This window comes from Perna viridis, chromosome 2 (genome assembly GCF_037379345.1).
Source record: "Perna viridis isolate PV_CMFRI_1.1 ecotype Kerala chromosome 2, ASM3737934v1, whole genome shotgun sequence".
NCBI lineage: Eukaryota > Metazoa > Mollusca > Bivalvia > Mytilida > Mytilidae > Perna > Perna viridis.
The window spans coordinates 56,809,620-56,827,483 of NC_142446.1; the positions used below are offsets into that span (position 1 = coordinate 56,809,620).

Sequence of the window (17,864 nt, forward strand, 5' to 3'; positions counted from 1 at the left end):
ACGTGTTTTCAGTTACACATTCGTTTCTGTAGCATAGAATTTATACCATCCCAATTTTCCGTGCGAATTTCTCGCCTGTCTTCATTAGTTAAGTATTGAAAATGTCTGGGGCATGGAGGCTCACATTTTCTGTCCTTCGACAAGTAAAAACACAAACTATAGGTAATGCAATTGTTGTGTTGTTCCTGTGTATGTACATGACATTTTTGCTGAAACTTTGTATCGACTCAAACACATTTAGAATACTGTGCATGATACCCCGCGCAGCCCTCTGACAAGTTTTGGATTCGGCACTGATGTATACTGTACTGTAGTCAGTAGTTTTAACCCTTATGGGATTCAGTGCCCGAGGCTGTTTTCTGATTTTGCCGTCCACTGAGTCGAGTGCATGTGGGAGCCAAAATCAGAAAACGGCCCTGGACAATGTCACTGAATCCCAAAAAGGGATTACTGTTAATTCATGTATTTTGCAAACAAGCCATGGAATTATGGTGAACCCACCATTTGGGGTATACATGTAGGTACTATCAATCATATGGTAGGGTTTTTATCCAATGCGAATTAAGAAATGATGTAATTTAGGTAATTTAACTTATAAGTGTAAATGTTGATTGTATTTGAAGTATTTTATTTCTGAAGATGGTACAATTTTATGCCAAATTATGTTAATGTAGCATAATATGTAAAAACTTGCAGACTTCTAAACATTATTATGAATAAATGTTAAAAACAATACACTTCTACTGCTAAAGTTAACTGAAATTACACAAAAACTCCCACTTTTTAACATTTATTTTCTATGAAGTAAATTTATTTATTTATAATGGGTAAAAAAAATCCACCTTATTGGGGGTTAACCTACTCTAGCACTGAGCAGTACTAGAGGTTGTCTGGCAAGGTATTTTCTGACTTGGTACCATCCTAACCTCTAGCATCTGACATGTTGAAAGCCACCGCAAATGTGAATAAGCTAAACATGTGTTTTAAAATATTTTAAGTCTTATTTACAAGAAAAGAAGTTGACACTTGACTCCCCCCCCCCCCCAATATGGCCCACAGAGTAAGAGGTTGTGGTATGGAGCAATGGAACAGAGTTAACCCTAATGTCAGGACTTGTTCCCAACCTGATTATATGTCCCTGTTGCTGGAGAAATTTTTTTGATTGTGGTCAGAACAGAAATTAAAAATTGTCATCTGGTTATTATTGCAGATTATTACATGTACATGTATGACGTTTGTCAATGAAACAAATTTTATTGATTTGACATATATGCTCTCACTAAGCAAAATAATAAGCCTGCTTACACTGAAGGAGGAGCCTTTTCTTTATTCTTAATGAGAATGTACAGTTATGAAATGTATGAGTGTTACTATTTTCAAAACAAATCTAGATTCAATGAGGCTTCTTGGTGATAAATATTTTAAGTCCAGATACTCCTACAACGTTAGAGGTTGGAATTCCATTCCTCCATACCCAACCTCTTACATCCTAGCGCCATATTGCATAACGCTCATTCTGCCGTTTTTTTAAATCTGCAGAATTATAGTAAGCTATTTACCATTTAAAATGTTTTATACAGTTTCTTTACCATAGTACGGTAGAAGGTGACTAAACTGAAGAAAAACAAATGACCTACCTGATGAGAAAATCCAGCAATCCTGGAAATCCTTTGTAAATGCAGTTAAAATGAACTTCATAGTTGGTTTTTAGTTTTTGAATGCGCAATTCCGGTTGATAAACTTATGGATTTTTAAAATTTGCGAAACAAATATATCAAATTAACCAACGAATTGCCTTTACCAAGTTAGTTTCGTCAAAAATATATTGTATTCCGTAAAATTAGTGACCTAATTCAAAATTGCTGGTCATTTTTGACAACTCTCTTCATTACAAATGTTTTCTAGGTATTTATCACATGTTTAGGATTTTTATAGCCTGATTTCCAGTAGGTTAAATTTCTTATATGTAAATAAAAGACTTAAAATATTTTAAAACACACATTTAGCTAATTCACATTTGCAGTGGCTTTCAAAGTGTCAGATGCCAGAGGTTAGGATGGCACCAAGTCAGAAAATAGCTTGCCAGACAACATCTAGCATTGCTGGAGTAAAGTCTAGATAGAATCATTTCAGATATATTATGTTTGGAGACATATTTCCATATTGCTATTACTGTTTTTGCAGCCTTATAATCTGATATCCTTTCTTTGTCTAGTGTAAATCTGTAAATCAGTTTCCACCAGTTTTGACGTTAATGTAGAATATGAAAGTCATCTGTAGGCTACACTTAACTGAATGTTTTGGGGATATTGCTATAAGTTTCTACCTAGACTTATCATTAACTTTTACCCAATTTACTTTTTTTTGTAATCAATTTTTGGAATATTTTTCAAAGACTTTTTTGTCATTGATGACTAAGGGATTTTATGCTTATTCTGATACATTGTAGGTCATTTTAAACTGTTTATATATATTTTCAGTTGAATGATTAAAATATTGAAAGAGTGTGTTTGACATACTCTTTTTGCTTCAGAATGGCATAAAAATAGAAATAGGAAAAATGGGTAGGATTGAAATAGTTGGTTTTACCATACTTCTAAATATTTGCATTGCCGTCAGTACTAAATAAGAAAATAACAAAACAAAGTATTAGACCATACATGCTCTTTGAAACCTCAATATTTCTACATTTTGTTTCATTATGTTAGAGTAATGTACAGATTTATATTGGTTATTTGGTTAAATCACATTATATATTTGCAGATGTCAATAGATTGTTGACCTTACCGAAGGCCTTACCCACTCTTTCTATTATCCAGACCAGAAGTGGTAGCTTTTTTAATCAAGGTAATCATTATTAATAAGTGCAAGTACAAATGTAAATAAGTGTACATCAGATACTTGAATATCTGGATTAAAAAATATGTAGCATTTTGGTGCATGTACCGGTACATGTTAACATGTTTTGTTTTTTAATTCTTATATTTAAGTGTCAGTCTCTGTAAGAATCAGGCAGTGAGTAAAACATGGTATGAAAAAAGTGCCATTTTGAACATGTAATTTGACTATTTGCACCTTCAGAATCATGCAAAAAAGACTAGATTATCCATATTACTTGAGTTGTTATTTTATAGAGAATATTTCAAGGGCAGTAAAGTATGTGAAAAACCACAATTTTCTAACATTCTATTGAAAAATTTCTGAGAAAATGTAGTGACGCAGAGATCAAAAAGTGGTCTTTCAAGTAGGGAAACCATCCTTGAGTCCAATTTTATTATCAGATTAGTGGGTTTTTGACATGCATGTATCTGATTTATTTTACTAGATTCTTACAAATACTTACACTTAGATTGTCTTTACATATCTTTTTTCTTGTTTTGTCCCAAATTGATAAATACTTGATACAATAAAACAAAATCTAAAACTTATAAAAGTAATATTTACTTAGGTCATCTTAAAATATTTTCCAAATATTTATGTGATAACTTTAATGTCTCCTCTCGTTGAAAGTAATGAATTAAGAAATGAACATTATCAATTTACATTTAGACATGCAATCTATAAATTCACCTGTTTCTAAATATTTTGAAGTGGATCCCTTCATGTCTTTCATTCATAAATGAGAACAATTTGAACACAGTATGTATGTGAGAAACCACAATTTTGTAACATTCTATTGAAAAATTTCTGAGAAAATGTAGTGACGCAGAGATCAAAAAGTGGTCTTTTCACACAGTATTTTGGATTATTATGTTTTTTTACTCCTTGGAAATATAATCTTAAGGTAAAAAGATATGAAGACAGAAAACATGAAACTGTAAAAAAAAAATTAAACACTGGCTTAACGTTTGTACACTATATCATTGTCTAATGAATAAACTTAGATAGATTTGTTTTTGATTGGATAACATTTATATTTGAATATGCCCCCTTATACCAGACTTATTTTTATTCAACAGTGTTCTAGGATTTTTCAAAATTTTAGATTTACATGGGAAAAGTCTACTCCAGCAATGCTAGTGGTTATCTGGCAAACTATTATCGGACATGGTGCCATCCTGTACGAAATTTCAGCCTTATACGTTGTAGGAGTAGGGAAAAGTCTAAATGAAGATTTAACTTTCCCACACTTGAAAGTTGTTTTCCAAACTTAACAAATCATTTCAAAATTAATTTTCTACTTGCCCAAGGGAAAATTTTGACATAAATTAAATAACTTTCCCGTACCAAAATTACCCTGGATGACAGGAAAGTGATGTCCTAGAACAATAATTCAACATCTGTATTTGACAAGATGTCTGCCAATTTTCGATCAAACAAGATGGACAAAACTCTACCATTACCTATTTTTAATTTGCCACAAAAGCGATTTATTTCCCCACTAGAATCATTGATATCAGAAATCTTGGTTAAATGCTATTTTCATAATTTTGTTTTTAATTAAGGTGATGCTAACCAAGTTTGGGCAAGCTTGACAGGACTCAGTAATACTGGAAAAAAGAGAGGTAGAGTCAGAGGAATAAGGAAAAAAATTGACCTCAATAAGGGTCAAGAAATAGGACAAGGTATTATATTATGTAAATGTTACTTTAATATATGTAAAAAGATCTAGCAATGAATTTTATTACAGTGAAACCTGTCTGAACTAATCCCTGGAAAAATTGGAAACCTGTCTAAACCAATCCCTGTAAAAACTTGAAACCTGTGTAAATCAGATACATTTTGTGTCTTATGAAATCCATTCGAATCAGTTTCAATACTCTGGGAAAACTGGATTGCTGTGTAAACCAGTTACTGTAAATGTATTAATTTTTGCGGATTGTGTCAAGTGAAGATATTTTCAGGTATAAATTTTTGTGGTTTAAATAAATGATTAGGTCATATAGTGTTGAATTTTATCACGGTTTTTGTTCCACCGTAAAAATAGCGAAATTAGTACGTTTACAGTATCTTATCCATTCAAATCAGTTTCAGTACATTTTAGCTGGTGTAAACCAAGCACCTGCCTAAACTGAACAAAATCCTTAGTCCAAATGGGTTTGGCTTACACAGGTTTCACTGTTTTTGATATTCGAAAAAGACATGTAATTTGAATCTATTGATTCAGTGCTAAGAACAATGTAAATACAAAGGTAAAATAGGTTGAAGAATTTAATACCAATTTGGAAGAATCATTTTAAATTGCCAAATCATCATTGAAAAGAATTCTTTAAAATATTTTTTGGTTTGTAGTACTTGTTGATCAAATCCATGAGGCTATTTTTATTTTGAAAGGTTTGTAAAGGGACATTAATCAATGATTGGGTTGTACATATCAATGATCTTGTCCATCAGTTATTCCATCCATCGATCTTTTCCCAATTTTGTTGCAGATATTTCTGCTCCCAACAGATGAATTGATTTCAAATATAGATGGGGTATACATGTATGTTGTAAGCCATTTTCATGTCTCTTATGAACTTTCTATTTGTTACAAATAGTCACAATTATCTAGGTTTCCAGTAGATGAATTGATTTCAAACATTGTATGTGTCTTTATATAGGTGGGATATATGATATAAACAATTTTTTTTTCCTGTCTGTTATGAACCTTCTGTTTGTGGAACCTCGTCATTTTTCACTATATGGAATGAGTGGGGGTATACCTAGCACAATAATGCATGCAACTTCATGTTATGTTATGTTACCAATTTCATTTATTAGGAAGAGCAGGAATGGAATGGCCTGGTTTGACCAGTAATGTTTACAGAGGCCAGGAAGTTGTCAAAATGCACCAACATGGGCCAAGACAAGAGTATTTTGATAATCTCTTCCATCAAAGAAGTGCTAAACCTTCATTTCGTGCTTTAAAGATACCGCCAATTTTACGTGGTTGGACTGGTAACACTATGGCTGGAAGATCGACAGATCCACCTGACCCAGTTGGAGATTGTAAGATGTTTTTCAAGACAGAATCAAATAATTTAAGGGGGATCAGGATGGTAGTGATGTGGATTAAATGATAAGGCCACACTTAGAATAATATTTGTTTCCCCTTACCCAACATTTCTCCTTGCTTTGGGTAGGTAGCTAGGGAAATTTTGTTTTTCAAAGTTCATCTGATTCTGTAAAAATCATGATCAAAGAAGTAAAAAATATTGCTTTGAAATTTTCTTTTTTAAATTTCTTGTCAAAGGATGGCAATATAATTTAGAAAAGGGTAAGGGGAAACACACATAATTTTAATTTTGGCCTAATAACCATCAAATGTATTTTCCATTGGCACTTGCTTCTATCGTGCTGAAATTATAGGGGCCATGCTTTATGAGTGATTTAGGGTACTGTCTAATATCAACTTCCTGTACAAGTGTGGGGTATACCTACCATGACAATGTGTGCCCTAGCATGACAACATGTCCAACTTCATGTATTGGACAGGAATAGTAGAGGTGTTTACTTCTATGGATTCTTTAATAGATTTTTTTTCTCATAGTCAGGATTTTACAAAAATCCCCTACACCACCACCTGACTGGGTGTTTTATGGTATTTAAGTAGCACTCCACATAAGAATTATGCAAAATGTGATTCATGGTTGGAAAGCCTACATATTTTTATTTTTGATATTTTGTTTGAAATGTCATAGTAAACTTTAAGTTACATATGGTTTTTCATATAATCCATGATCATAGGAGATAAAAATTATATAGAATGCACTGTAGATTTCAAAATTAAGGGAGATAACTCTGTAAATGCCACTCAAATACAATAGAATCTATTGTATTTTCAATGTTGATTATCTCCTAAGAGCAGGTAGATTTGAATGAATAATTATAAATTTCGTAGTATAGACCCATAAAACAACTTAATTACAAAAATAAAAATATGTAGCCTTTTTTGGGGTGTATCACATTTTTAAAATTTTGCATGATTCTTACAAAGACTGCTACTTAAACTAAAAGAAAGCATGACTATCATTTTTAGTGTAAATCAAATACATGTACGAATAAATTACACATAGTAAGAGGAAGATGAAGAAAAAAAAAAACACAAAAAAGACAACAACAACAAAATATATTATTCTCCATTATGTATCATATAAAGGATAACAACTAATACTGGTAAGCAAAACAATATAAGAAGAGTAGAAAGCGTACGTACAAGCACACATTAAAATCAAAGATGACACCTTTTTTCTCTCATCAAATAATCGGTCAACATCATGTGTAAACAGTTTCAGGTAATAGGCAAACAAATATTAAAGTCATACCAAATCTTGAAAATTATCGAATTGTTTAAAAGTTCTATAAATATAGATTTAGATTAAGTTTCTACCAATTTCGGCTGCAGATTGTGAATCTCTCCATAACAGAAGAACTTAAAACAGCCATAAAAACATGTTATAATGAAGTAGCATAAACAGGTCTAGAATAGTAATAGTTACTTTTCTTTATGAATCCTGAATCTTTATTTTGTATTTTACAGATACATTTGATGGATTTGAAGCAAAGATATTAGAGGTAAGTTGATGTTAAAGTATTTCTCTAAGAATATGTAATAAGATGTGGCACATGAAGACAAAAAAAAAAAACACAGAGATTTATTTAAATTTACCAAATAATTATACCTGATAACCTCCAGAAATATCCATCAATGTGTTTGTATAACCTTGCTTTTTAGCTCACCTGGCCAAAGGCCAAGTGAGCTATTGCCATCATTTGGCGTCTGTCATTGTCGTAAACAATTTTTCAAAAATCTTCTCCTCTGAAACTACTTTGACCAATTGGAACCAAACTTGGTATGAATGTTCCTTTGGGTATCCTGCATAGAGCTGATGTGGGGATTTTGATCCGTCGAAAAACATGGCTGCCGTTATTAAAAATAGAACATAGGGTTCAGATAATAGTTTTTTGCATATATCTCCGAAAGGTTAGGTTTAGCCAAATTCTGACAGTGGGTTAAAGTGTTCAGCACGATGAGATCTATCTGTGGTCAAATTTTCATTTTAATCTATTAAGCCATGTTGGAGTTATTACCCTTTATCAACATTTTTTGCTATTTTTTATGTTATTTCTTTCAAAAATCTTCTCCTCTGACACTACTTGATTAATTGGAACTAAACTTGGTATGAATGTTCCTTGGGGTATCCTGCATAGAACTGATGTGAGGCTTTTTGATCTGCTGAAAAACATGGCCGCCGTTAATAAAAATAGAATATAGGGGTCAGATAATAGTTTTTTGCATATATCTCCAAAACAGTTAGGTTAAGCCCGATCTTGACCGGGTAAAAGTGTTTACCATGATGAGATCTATCTGCAGTCAAATTTTCATTTTAATCTATGAAGCCATGCTGGAGTTATTGCCCTTTATCAACGTTTTTTGCTGTTTTTAGCTCATCTGGCCAAAGGCCATGTGAGCTTATGCCATCACTTGGCGTCCGTCATCATCGTGGACAAATTTTTAAAAATCTTCTCCTCGGAAACTACTGGACTGACAGGTTTTAAACTTGGCATGATTGTTTCTTAGGGTGTTCTGCACAAAATGGCCATTGGTATTTTTGATCCATGAAAAAAACATGGCCGCTGTTACTAAAAATAAAACATAGCAAATTTCTGGCTGGGTAAAATTGTTCAGCATCATGAGATGGATCTATGCCAAAATTTTCAAAACAATTGGTCAACTGATGCAGGAGTTACGGCCCCTGAAACAGTTTTTTTTGTGCATTTTTCGCATGTGCAACTTTGAAAATCTTCTTCTCAAAATCAATTTCACAGAACTCAATGAAAGTTGGCATTTATGTTTCTCAGGGTATCCTACACAAAATGATCGTTGGGATTGTTGATTCATGGAAAAACATTGCCGCCGTTACAAAAAATATAACATAGGGATCAGATGGCAGTTTTTTGCAAATAACTCAAAAACCGTTGCCTTTAGAAAATTTCTGGCTGGGTAATATTATTCAACATCATGAGACGGACCTATGCCAAAATTTAAAAAAAAGTGTTCAACTGATGTAGGAGTTACGGCCCCTGAAACAATTTTTTGTGTATTTTCACGTGCAGTCTTGAAAATCTTCCTCTCAAAATCCATTTCACAGAATTCAATGAAAGTTGGCATATATATTCCTTAGAGTATCCCACACAAATTGAATGATGGGACTGTTGATTCATGAAAAAAACATGGTCGCCATTACTAAAAATAGAACATAGGGGTCAAATGGCCTTTTTTTGCAAATAACTCAAAAACCGTTGCCTTTACCAAATTTCTGGCATGAGTAAAATTTTTAAGCATCATGAGAAGGACCTATACCGAAATTTTCAAAACCATTCCTTGACTAATGTAGGAGTTATGACCTCTGAAACAGTTTTTTCGTTGTTTTTTTTTTTTACATGTATAACTTTGAAAATCTTCTTCTCTAAAACCATTTAAGATCATTGAATGAAATAAGCATAATAGTTCTTTAGTGTATTGTGCTCAAAATGACTGTTGTGATTTTTTATCTGTTAATAGATATGGCTGCCTATACTAAAATGGAAATTAGGGGTCATAAGAAAAAAATTCAAATATTGTTGCATTTCTTGCATTTGACAATTTAGTTGATTTTAACTTGGCCTGTCTCATTCCTCAAGTTTTTCAAATAAGCAAATGGTTAACAAGGTGAGCGATTCAGGCTCTCTTGAGCCTCTAAGTAATATTTCTTTCAAAAATCTTCTCCTCTGACACTACTTGACCAATTGGAACCAAACTTGGTATGAATGTTTCTTGCGGTATCATGCATAGAACTGATGTGGGGATTTTTGATCCGTTGAAAAACATGGCCACCGTTTTAAAAATAGAACATAGGAGTCAGACAATAGTTTTACGCATATATCTCCAAAAGGGTTAGGTTTAGCCAAATTTTTTCATTAGCTGAAATGATCCTTATTTCTAGGACTACAAAAGTCTTCAGGCATAAAATTTGTCAGACGCCTTCTTATAAGAGTTATTGCCCTTGACAGGGGAAAATGACAGGTTTTTTGGGGTTTTGAAATGTCTTGAAAACTATGATAGATTTAGACTTTCATTTACTGAAATGATCCTTATGATAAGTCCTATCAAAGTTTTCTTGAGTCTAAATTGTTGGACAACTTCTTGTTTAATTTATTGCCCTTGAAAGGCAAAATTCAACCAGGTGAACAATTCAGGTACCTTGGAGCCTCTTGTTTATGATATTGGTAGGTCTAATTTAGTTGAAATGCATTAAAGAAAAATGGCGAAAAAAAATTTTTCTACACTTTTTCCTTATACAACCAGTAAAAAAATATCTACATCATAGATGCTTCAGGATAAAATTGAATAACTTTCCAATTGTTTTCAAAAAATGTAATATATTCGAGGCAAAAAGACCAAATTGTGATGATGATGTGCCTTCCTTTGCCTAATTCTTATGCAGAATGTTACCTAATTGTTTTCTTATATGAAGAACTTGTGTTTAACTGTCATTCCCTGACAACTTCAGGATGAGTCTTTATATGTGGCAGTTAAACATTACTGTAAGGCAAAAAAAAATAATATGTCTTTCCTGCTACCCTAGCAACCCTACTTTTTGTGCCTACCTGAAACATATTGTGGCCAATTTGGTTTAACACATGTAAAATGTTTTTGAAAAATAAAATAATTTCCCTACCTACCTACCTACCCTATTTTTTTTCTTGCTGGTACAGGAAACATTATTATTATTATTGGCCTAAACCAATATATTTTTGCAATTGTAAGTTTTTTTAAGGATCAGGAAAAATGGGAAACATCAGATACATGCATTTCAAAAATCCACCAATCTGACAGTATGATTATACTCAAGATTGCTTTCTCTGCTTTGAAAGACCATTCTTTACTTTCTGCATCACTGGATTTTCTCAGAAATTTTTAAATAGAATGATAGAAAAATGAGGTTTGTTGACAGACTTATCTGCCCTTTAAATGTTCATTTTGTGTACATTTCAATATTAATGAAATTATAACCCAATTTATTAAAATGATCTTGAAAATCTTTTCTCTTTTCCTTGATTCTGATAGTGCAAATAGTCAAATTAAACTTTCAAAATGGTGTTTTTTTTTCATACCATGTTTCACCCACTGATTCTTTCAGAGACTGACACTTACGGATTTGATTCCAATGACAGAATTTCATGCATAACTTCTTTTCAGATATATATTCTGTATTAAAGAATTGATATCAATGATTTTCTCTGTTTTTTTCTTGCTAGAGAAATTAGAGAAAATTAACCAGAACTGACATTTACAGAGAGCTGTAGTGTAAACTGGGACTATGTTGTGACTGTTTTGTTTTCATTATTTTTGCACTTAGACATTATATTCCGAAGAACATCATAAAATGATTTGATCAACTTCATTAGTGGGGAATATCAAAAATACATAAAATAAAAAAAAAAACTGCCTATAGAAACCTATTCTTTAAAACAAAACAGTGAATTACAAATGAATACCTGTTAACAAATAAAAATTATTGAATTCATGTCATCTATGAAATAATGTTGCTGTCATTGTAGATAGTATTAACAATGGCTTATCCAAGACAAAATCAGTGTAGAATCCTTTCATAGCAAATAAAAGAGGAGGGATTTATTTTAGATGGTTTCTATTTCATATTGAAGTCTTAGCTTCTTGAAAAAAAAACGTTGTAGGGCAAAATGTAAGATTCAGTGAATAGGAGAAATGACTTCTCCCTTCCAGGAGTGATAGGGAGAAGTGAGTCTTGAATGGGGAGAAATCATGCTTCACCGCTAAAATATTTTATCAAATTGATATGCTGTATCTTCACTTTAATAGACATGTATTCTAATGAAAAATAAACATATAAGACTAATTTATTAATGTAATTCCATTTTCTACACTTGCATATGTCATTGTAGCTATGCTGCTGAATGTCTATAATGTTTGTTTTATTTCATAGTAGGATATTTTTCTTTTTGTATTTTTTTTAAGGTGAAGAAGGTTGTCAATGTCAGTGGCACAGTTAAATCTGTACCACGGTTTTCATGTTTGGTTGTAGTTGGCAACAAAAATGGAATTGGAGGTGAGTCAAGTACTTCTCTGTCTAAGAATCAGGCAAAATGTGTATAAGGTGTGGCACATGAAGAAAAAAACAGAGATTTTATTGCATTATCCAAGTATTTATACCTCATTACCTCCATAAATAACCATCAAAGTGTTTGTAAAATTTGCCTTTATAAGATATTGATAGGTCAAATTTAGTTGAAATGCACTATGAAATAATTTTCCAAGGCTTTTTGCTTATATAGTTAGTGACAAAATATCTATGTCACAGATGCTTCAGGATAAATTTAAATGTTTGTTCAGTTGTTTTCTATATGTATTGAATATATTTGAGGCAAAAAAGTCGTAATTAAGAAAAATGATGTGCCACCCATTTCCTGACTTTTACTCAGAATTGTACTTAAATAGTAATGGAAGTAGAATGATAAATGCAATTTAAGGTCTGTTTTATTCAAAGGATGTTGCATTCACTGCCCTACATGATAGTTCTGTTATTTAAATTGTTCGGGACAATATTAAAAATTAGTGTGTTTGCCACAATCCAACTGACTCTTCAAAAAGACACTTGTAAAAAAAGTTTTAATTTTCTGATTTCAAGATTTTTTATTATAGTTATAAATAATTTTTCTGTTACTTCAAGATCTGTTTTGATCTTTTTGTTATATGTTTCAAGCAATACAACAAAAATATTAGTTATGGCAGAATTACCACAATACACACTCACACACTCACTGGATACTTGTAGTAATCACATCAGTGCTGTCCCTCCATGTCTTACAAGATTTCACAAGATTTGGCTGTATATTTATGGACATTTATAGCTATTTTCCAAAAATAAAAGTTCAGACTTGAAATGATTTGGAAGGGAAAAAAATATTTACTTACTTACCAACATAATCTTTTTTTTTACAATAGGACTATGGCTAAACAAAATATTTTTAAATCAGGCATCTTAATTATTGTTTGTTTTCAGGTTTTGCTGTTGGTAAAGCTACTAAAATGAACACAGCATTAAAAAAGGTTGGTTGAGTCACTTAGATATTAGAAGGTTAAGTTATTTTTATATCCTGCAACTTACATAAGTTAAGGCAGATAAAAAGGGTTTATAGAGGTTAGGTAAGTACCTGTAGTCCTGTGTAGAGTTTCATCTGGTCCGAATAATATGGCATAAAAACTACATGACCACAGAACCATAATTATTGATTCTGTAGTGTTCCATACATTTTTTTCCCAACATATTTGGTTGTGGCTTAGACTATATCATATATCTGGATATAAGGGACCTCTCAAATTGGCCAGAATATACTATAGACACTGCACTTGAAATATCAGGGGACAAAGTGTGATTCATTTTTCTGCTAATCTCACAACTCAAAGTAATCAGAACATCAAAATGATTCTTGAAACTGGTATTTGATTTAATTCAAAAACAATTCTTTTGAGTATATTTTTCATTTTATCAATCTTTTGGTCAAGCATTTCAAAGATTTTAAAATCTTTAATAAACTTCACTCTTAGTAATTAATGTAACTGATATCCTTTCATGACATCCACATATCAGTTAGAACTTAGTGTCTGTCCAGTGCATTTTGTCTGACTCCGGTCGCAATTCATTAGGAATATTTGGCCATATACCCTTTAAGGCTTCCCTTAAAGGAGTCAGACTTGCCAGGTTTTAAACATGCAAACATGTAATTATCATAGAGGTGTAGTATGAGCTGTGCATATAGAGTTTTTCGTTTGTATTATTTTGTAAATAAGGCAACAAGAAGGAGCATTGAGGTGAAAATGATGGGGATGATTCTTTAACTGTTCATTTTAATTTTAGTTGGTCTTGCTGTTAAGTTATGTCTATATCAATTTTTTAATTTTACAGGCAACAAATAAAGCTGCACAGCATTTGCAGTATGTTCCCAGGTTTGAAAAACACACAAGTAAGTTTTGTTTTTCATTTGATCATGAGAGAGTAATCAAGGGAACCAAGATTTTAGTGGAAATCAAAAGAATTTTATCCAGGGACAAAGACCAGACATGGAAAACAGACATACAAAACAAAGAACAGAGGCTAGAATCAACAGACTCATAAGTTGATCTAAGGGTAGGGGGCTCAGGGGTTGCCTCCCTCTTTATGCTCTTTATGCTCGAAAAGTTGGTTGATTATGTAGAAAAAATGGAGATCACTGGAGTACCCCTCTCCCCCTTTTGGAATTTCTGGATCCACCACTGACATTGTGTTAGAACTTCACAAAAGAAACACAAGTCTGAATTTAATCATAAATAAAGTAAGAAAGTTGAATCTTAAAAATATGCAACCTGTGACATTGTTTTCTTTCATATAATATATATAGAAAGTTAAAAAAAAAAACAAACAAACCATGTTCAATTTTGCAGATAAATTTCAAGATTTCTGTACTTGGGAAAAATACAAATTGCCAGAGAAATGAATCACATTGTAGGTCATATATTAAGTTTAATTACACAAGGAATTGGTCAGTATCTCTTATAGCGCATACAACGATAGTGTTCAGGGGATTGAGGTCTTTCCATTCATTAAACAACAATCACATGATGACCTGCCTTTGGTAGTGAACTGAATATTTAAGAATGGTATTTAAACTTATTTTCAGAGACAGAAAGTTTACATCTCCTTATCAATTGTCTAGCAAACTACTAAGGCAGTTTGTCAGGTTATTGAAATGAAACCAGAGAAAGATTAACTCTATTCCCTGAACATCATCATTGTATGCACTGTAAAAATAATGTGCTTCTTTATATTTACAGTATACCACAATATGTATAGTGAACAAACAGCTACAAAAATGTTTCTATACAGACAGCACGAAGGTTAGTCTCTGAACGAACACTTTTATATGTCCCTTTATATCTGTTTAAATGTTTTTTTTTTAACCTGTCTATTCCAAACACCTGTCTGAACTATACAAATTTTAAAAAGGGTTTGGATTAAACAGGTTTTACTGTATGAAAGTTGACAGCTGTAAATATCTCCAAAAAATACTGAGGTGTGAACAATTGGACAACAAAAATATGTCAAAATCCAAATACTGTATAAGTATTAATTTTCGCTATTTTCATGGTGGACAGAAAAGTACAAAAAAAAGTACTGGTAAAATTGAGTTTTAACATTATAGAAAGCACATGAATAGAACACAAAAAAATACCTCTACAATTTTGTAGGATATTTGGGACATCAGTGACTTTTATTCTCAGTAGTGGGAGACATATCATTAAAAGTTGCAATCTTGTTTTTTTTTTCTTTCTGTTTGATGGACACAGTTCTTTTAAAGACTGTGGTGTTCTTGCCCATCAGATATATGAAATGGCTCATTTTGGCTAGTGTTAGTGTGCTTTCCTTAATATAGAAGCCATTAGTTCATTTGGTCAATCCAATTAAGAGCCATACCTAAGATTTTAGAATTAGTGATTACTGATTCTCTGCATGTAGGTTGGAAGGGTAATGACTGGTTGGTTAAGGATCAAATCTAGACAACTGTGAGCAAAGGTCAATAACTTGATACCCCCACTTCCCCACCTGAAAATATGCACCCTTTGTCCTCTAAATTAATTTGGATCAAAATCTAAAGTAAGAGGTGCACAATGGGAATATGTAATAAAGATACAGTGATAGTTTCGTTAAATTCGATTCGGTGAGTATCCCTCTGTGTAACAGAAGGTAAGGAAGGATGGACACTTATCACTTTATACCCCTCTCAAATTGGGGTATAATTATAAGGTATACAAGAATGGTGAAAAGCCTGCCAGCAGGCATTTGTCTTTTTGAATTTGCTAATGACCTGATTCATTTAAGACAAAGTAGAGTCCCTTGATTTAATGAATTATTTTTTACAAAAAAAACAAATTAATCAAGCAGGGGCTATATTTTGTACTTATATTATACTTTAATATTAATTATACTGTTTTAGGTTATGGAGTTGTTGCCCATCGCTGTATCAAGTCTATCTGTGATGTTATTGGTGTAAAGAATCTGTATGCCAAATGTGAAGGTTCAACCAAAAATGTTCAAAATGTCACCAAAGCTTTCTTTAATGCATTGAGAAATCAGGTAAGAATTGTAGGCCCCTTGGTTTTGATATTGCAATCCAACTTATTATTTCAGAAAGTACTTGTGTTTTACAAATGTTTTAAATGATAGTATTTCTCAATCTTTAAATGGAGCTGCAGATCTTCACTCTTCTTGTTCACAGCATGAAAATTAATTAGAAAGTAATTAAATCTAATTTTAGGTTCTTTCCAAGTAAAGATCTAGGACACTTACATATGCTCATAAGAATGTCAATATATTCATTATTTCAATATATTATTAGCTGAAAGGTTCTGGAAAGTTTTCATACTTTGCATACTTTATAATGCATTTCTTTACTTCGTCAAAAAAGGTGTGAAAATAGATGTGATTTTTCATGCACACGCATTAGATGGAAATTTTATACTTTTTTTAATACACAGGCAAGGGAAATAGATATTTCATTCCAAAATATTGGTTAACTGCTCCTTTGCCATAAAATATGCATTTGTTTTGCCTGTGCATTTTTCTTCCCCAAATCACATGAAAGAATGTACCCCTAAATCATACTTGCATGTATTTTGAGTGAAAAGAAAATATAAATTGAGAGTATGTATTGTGTGCAAAACCTTTCTAAATGTTTCTATCCATTGCTCATTAAAAACAATGAAAATATCAAAAATTGCATGTGGATATGTGTTCATCCTTGATCTTAATTTGGGAAGAACCTTAAATTCTGATTTTGATCTTTTATTGTTCTGAAGTTGTATGTTTAAAGATTGTGAAAATTATAAAAAGAAAAATTGTATATATACATTTATCAGTTATAGACTTTTAACGAAGTCGATACATTATATATGGACCTGTTTGGATTATATTGTCTGAGGAAGAAGTCTGAGGTCAATATAATCTAATAGGTCCATATATAAGTATTGACTGAGTGGAAGTCCTTAATTTAAATATTACATATGAAGATAACGTATTTTCTTTTTTGTCTGCTTCCTCTGCAGAGCTTCCGCCATGATTGGCTAAGAGTAATTCGGAACAGAAACTGTTTATATCCAGATCTAAATTTAGAAGTATTGCGTCAATAAACATGTAAATGTAAACATGGTGTCAATATATTTCAATGTATTTTAGGAAACTCATCAGGAATTAGCTGACAGACTAAAACTTCATGTTGTTGAGCAGAGAGGAGAAAATGACTTTATGCCAGTTGTTGTTGCTTCTCCTCAAGATGGCCATGTTTCCAAAACTCCACTGCCAATTGCAGAATCTGACTTTGAAACTCTATACTTTGATGGAAAACTACAACTTCGGAAAAAAAAGAGACCATTTTATATTCATGACAAAAGTCACAAACGTGCCGAGAGGGCTCGTTCAATGTTAAAAATTCAGAGAGCTGCTCAGCGGGAAAGAATGTTGTACGACTTAGAACCACCCGAACAGAAAACAGATAGTAAAGGAGATTAGTTGTTTAAAGACGTGTATAATGATTGTATATAAGATTAAATGAGAATGTGTACATAATATTTGTTTGTTGTTTATGTCAGACATGGATCATTAAAAAGGCCTGCTCGACATACCGGTATGCCCCCTCCCTAAATTTTTTAAAGCAATTTTTTTACATGAAATCTTGATTTCTCACACAAAAAAAAATTGTATTCTTGCCTCACTTTCCTTGGCCTTTAATTTTATACAAGCCATCACAAACCTTAAAACCTCAATTAGTCTCTGCTGAATATTTTCAAAATATTCTAAAGTGGTATTGAATGAGAATGCTTTGCCTTA

The 17,864-nt window shown here is 32.1% G+C and overlaps 1 protein-coding gene across 1 annotated transcript; it reads left to right on the forward strand.

Annotated features, from left to right (window-relative positions):
• Nucleotides 1-62: 62 nt before the first annotated feature.
• On the forward strand, nucleotides 63-17,603 carry LOC148626182 (small ribosomal subunit protein uS5m-like). The gene is made up of 11 exons (XM_088569946.1): nucleotides 63-162; nucleotides 2,764-2,847; nucleotides 4,446-4,565; nucleotides 5,704-5,931; nucleotides 7,463-7,497; nucleotides 11,963-12,053; nucleotides 13,008-13,054; nucleotides 13,911-13,968; nucleotides 14,816-14,878; nucleotides 15,976-16,115; nucleotides 17,214-17,603. Exons 1-11 carry the CDS (start codon nucleotides 102-104, stop codon nucleotides 17,544-17,546), a joined length of 1,260 nt encoding a protein of 419 aa, XP_088426072.1. The 5' UTR covers nucleotides 63-101; the 3' UTR covers nucleotides 17,547-17,603.
• Nucleotides 17,604-17,864: the final 261 nt, after the last annotated feature.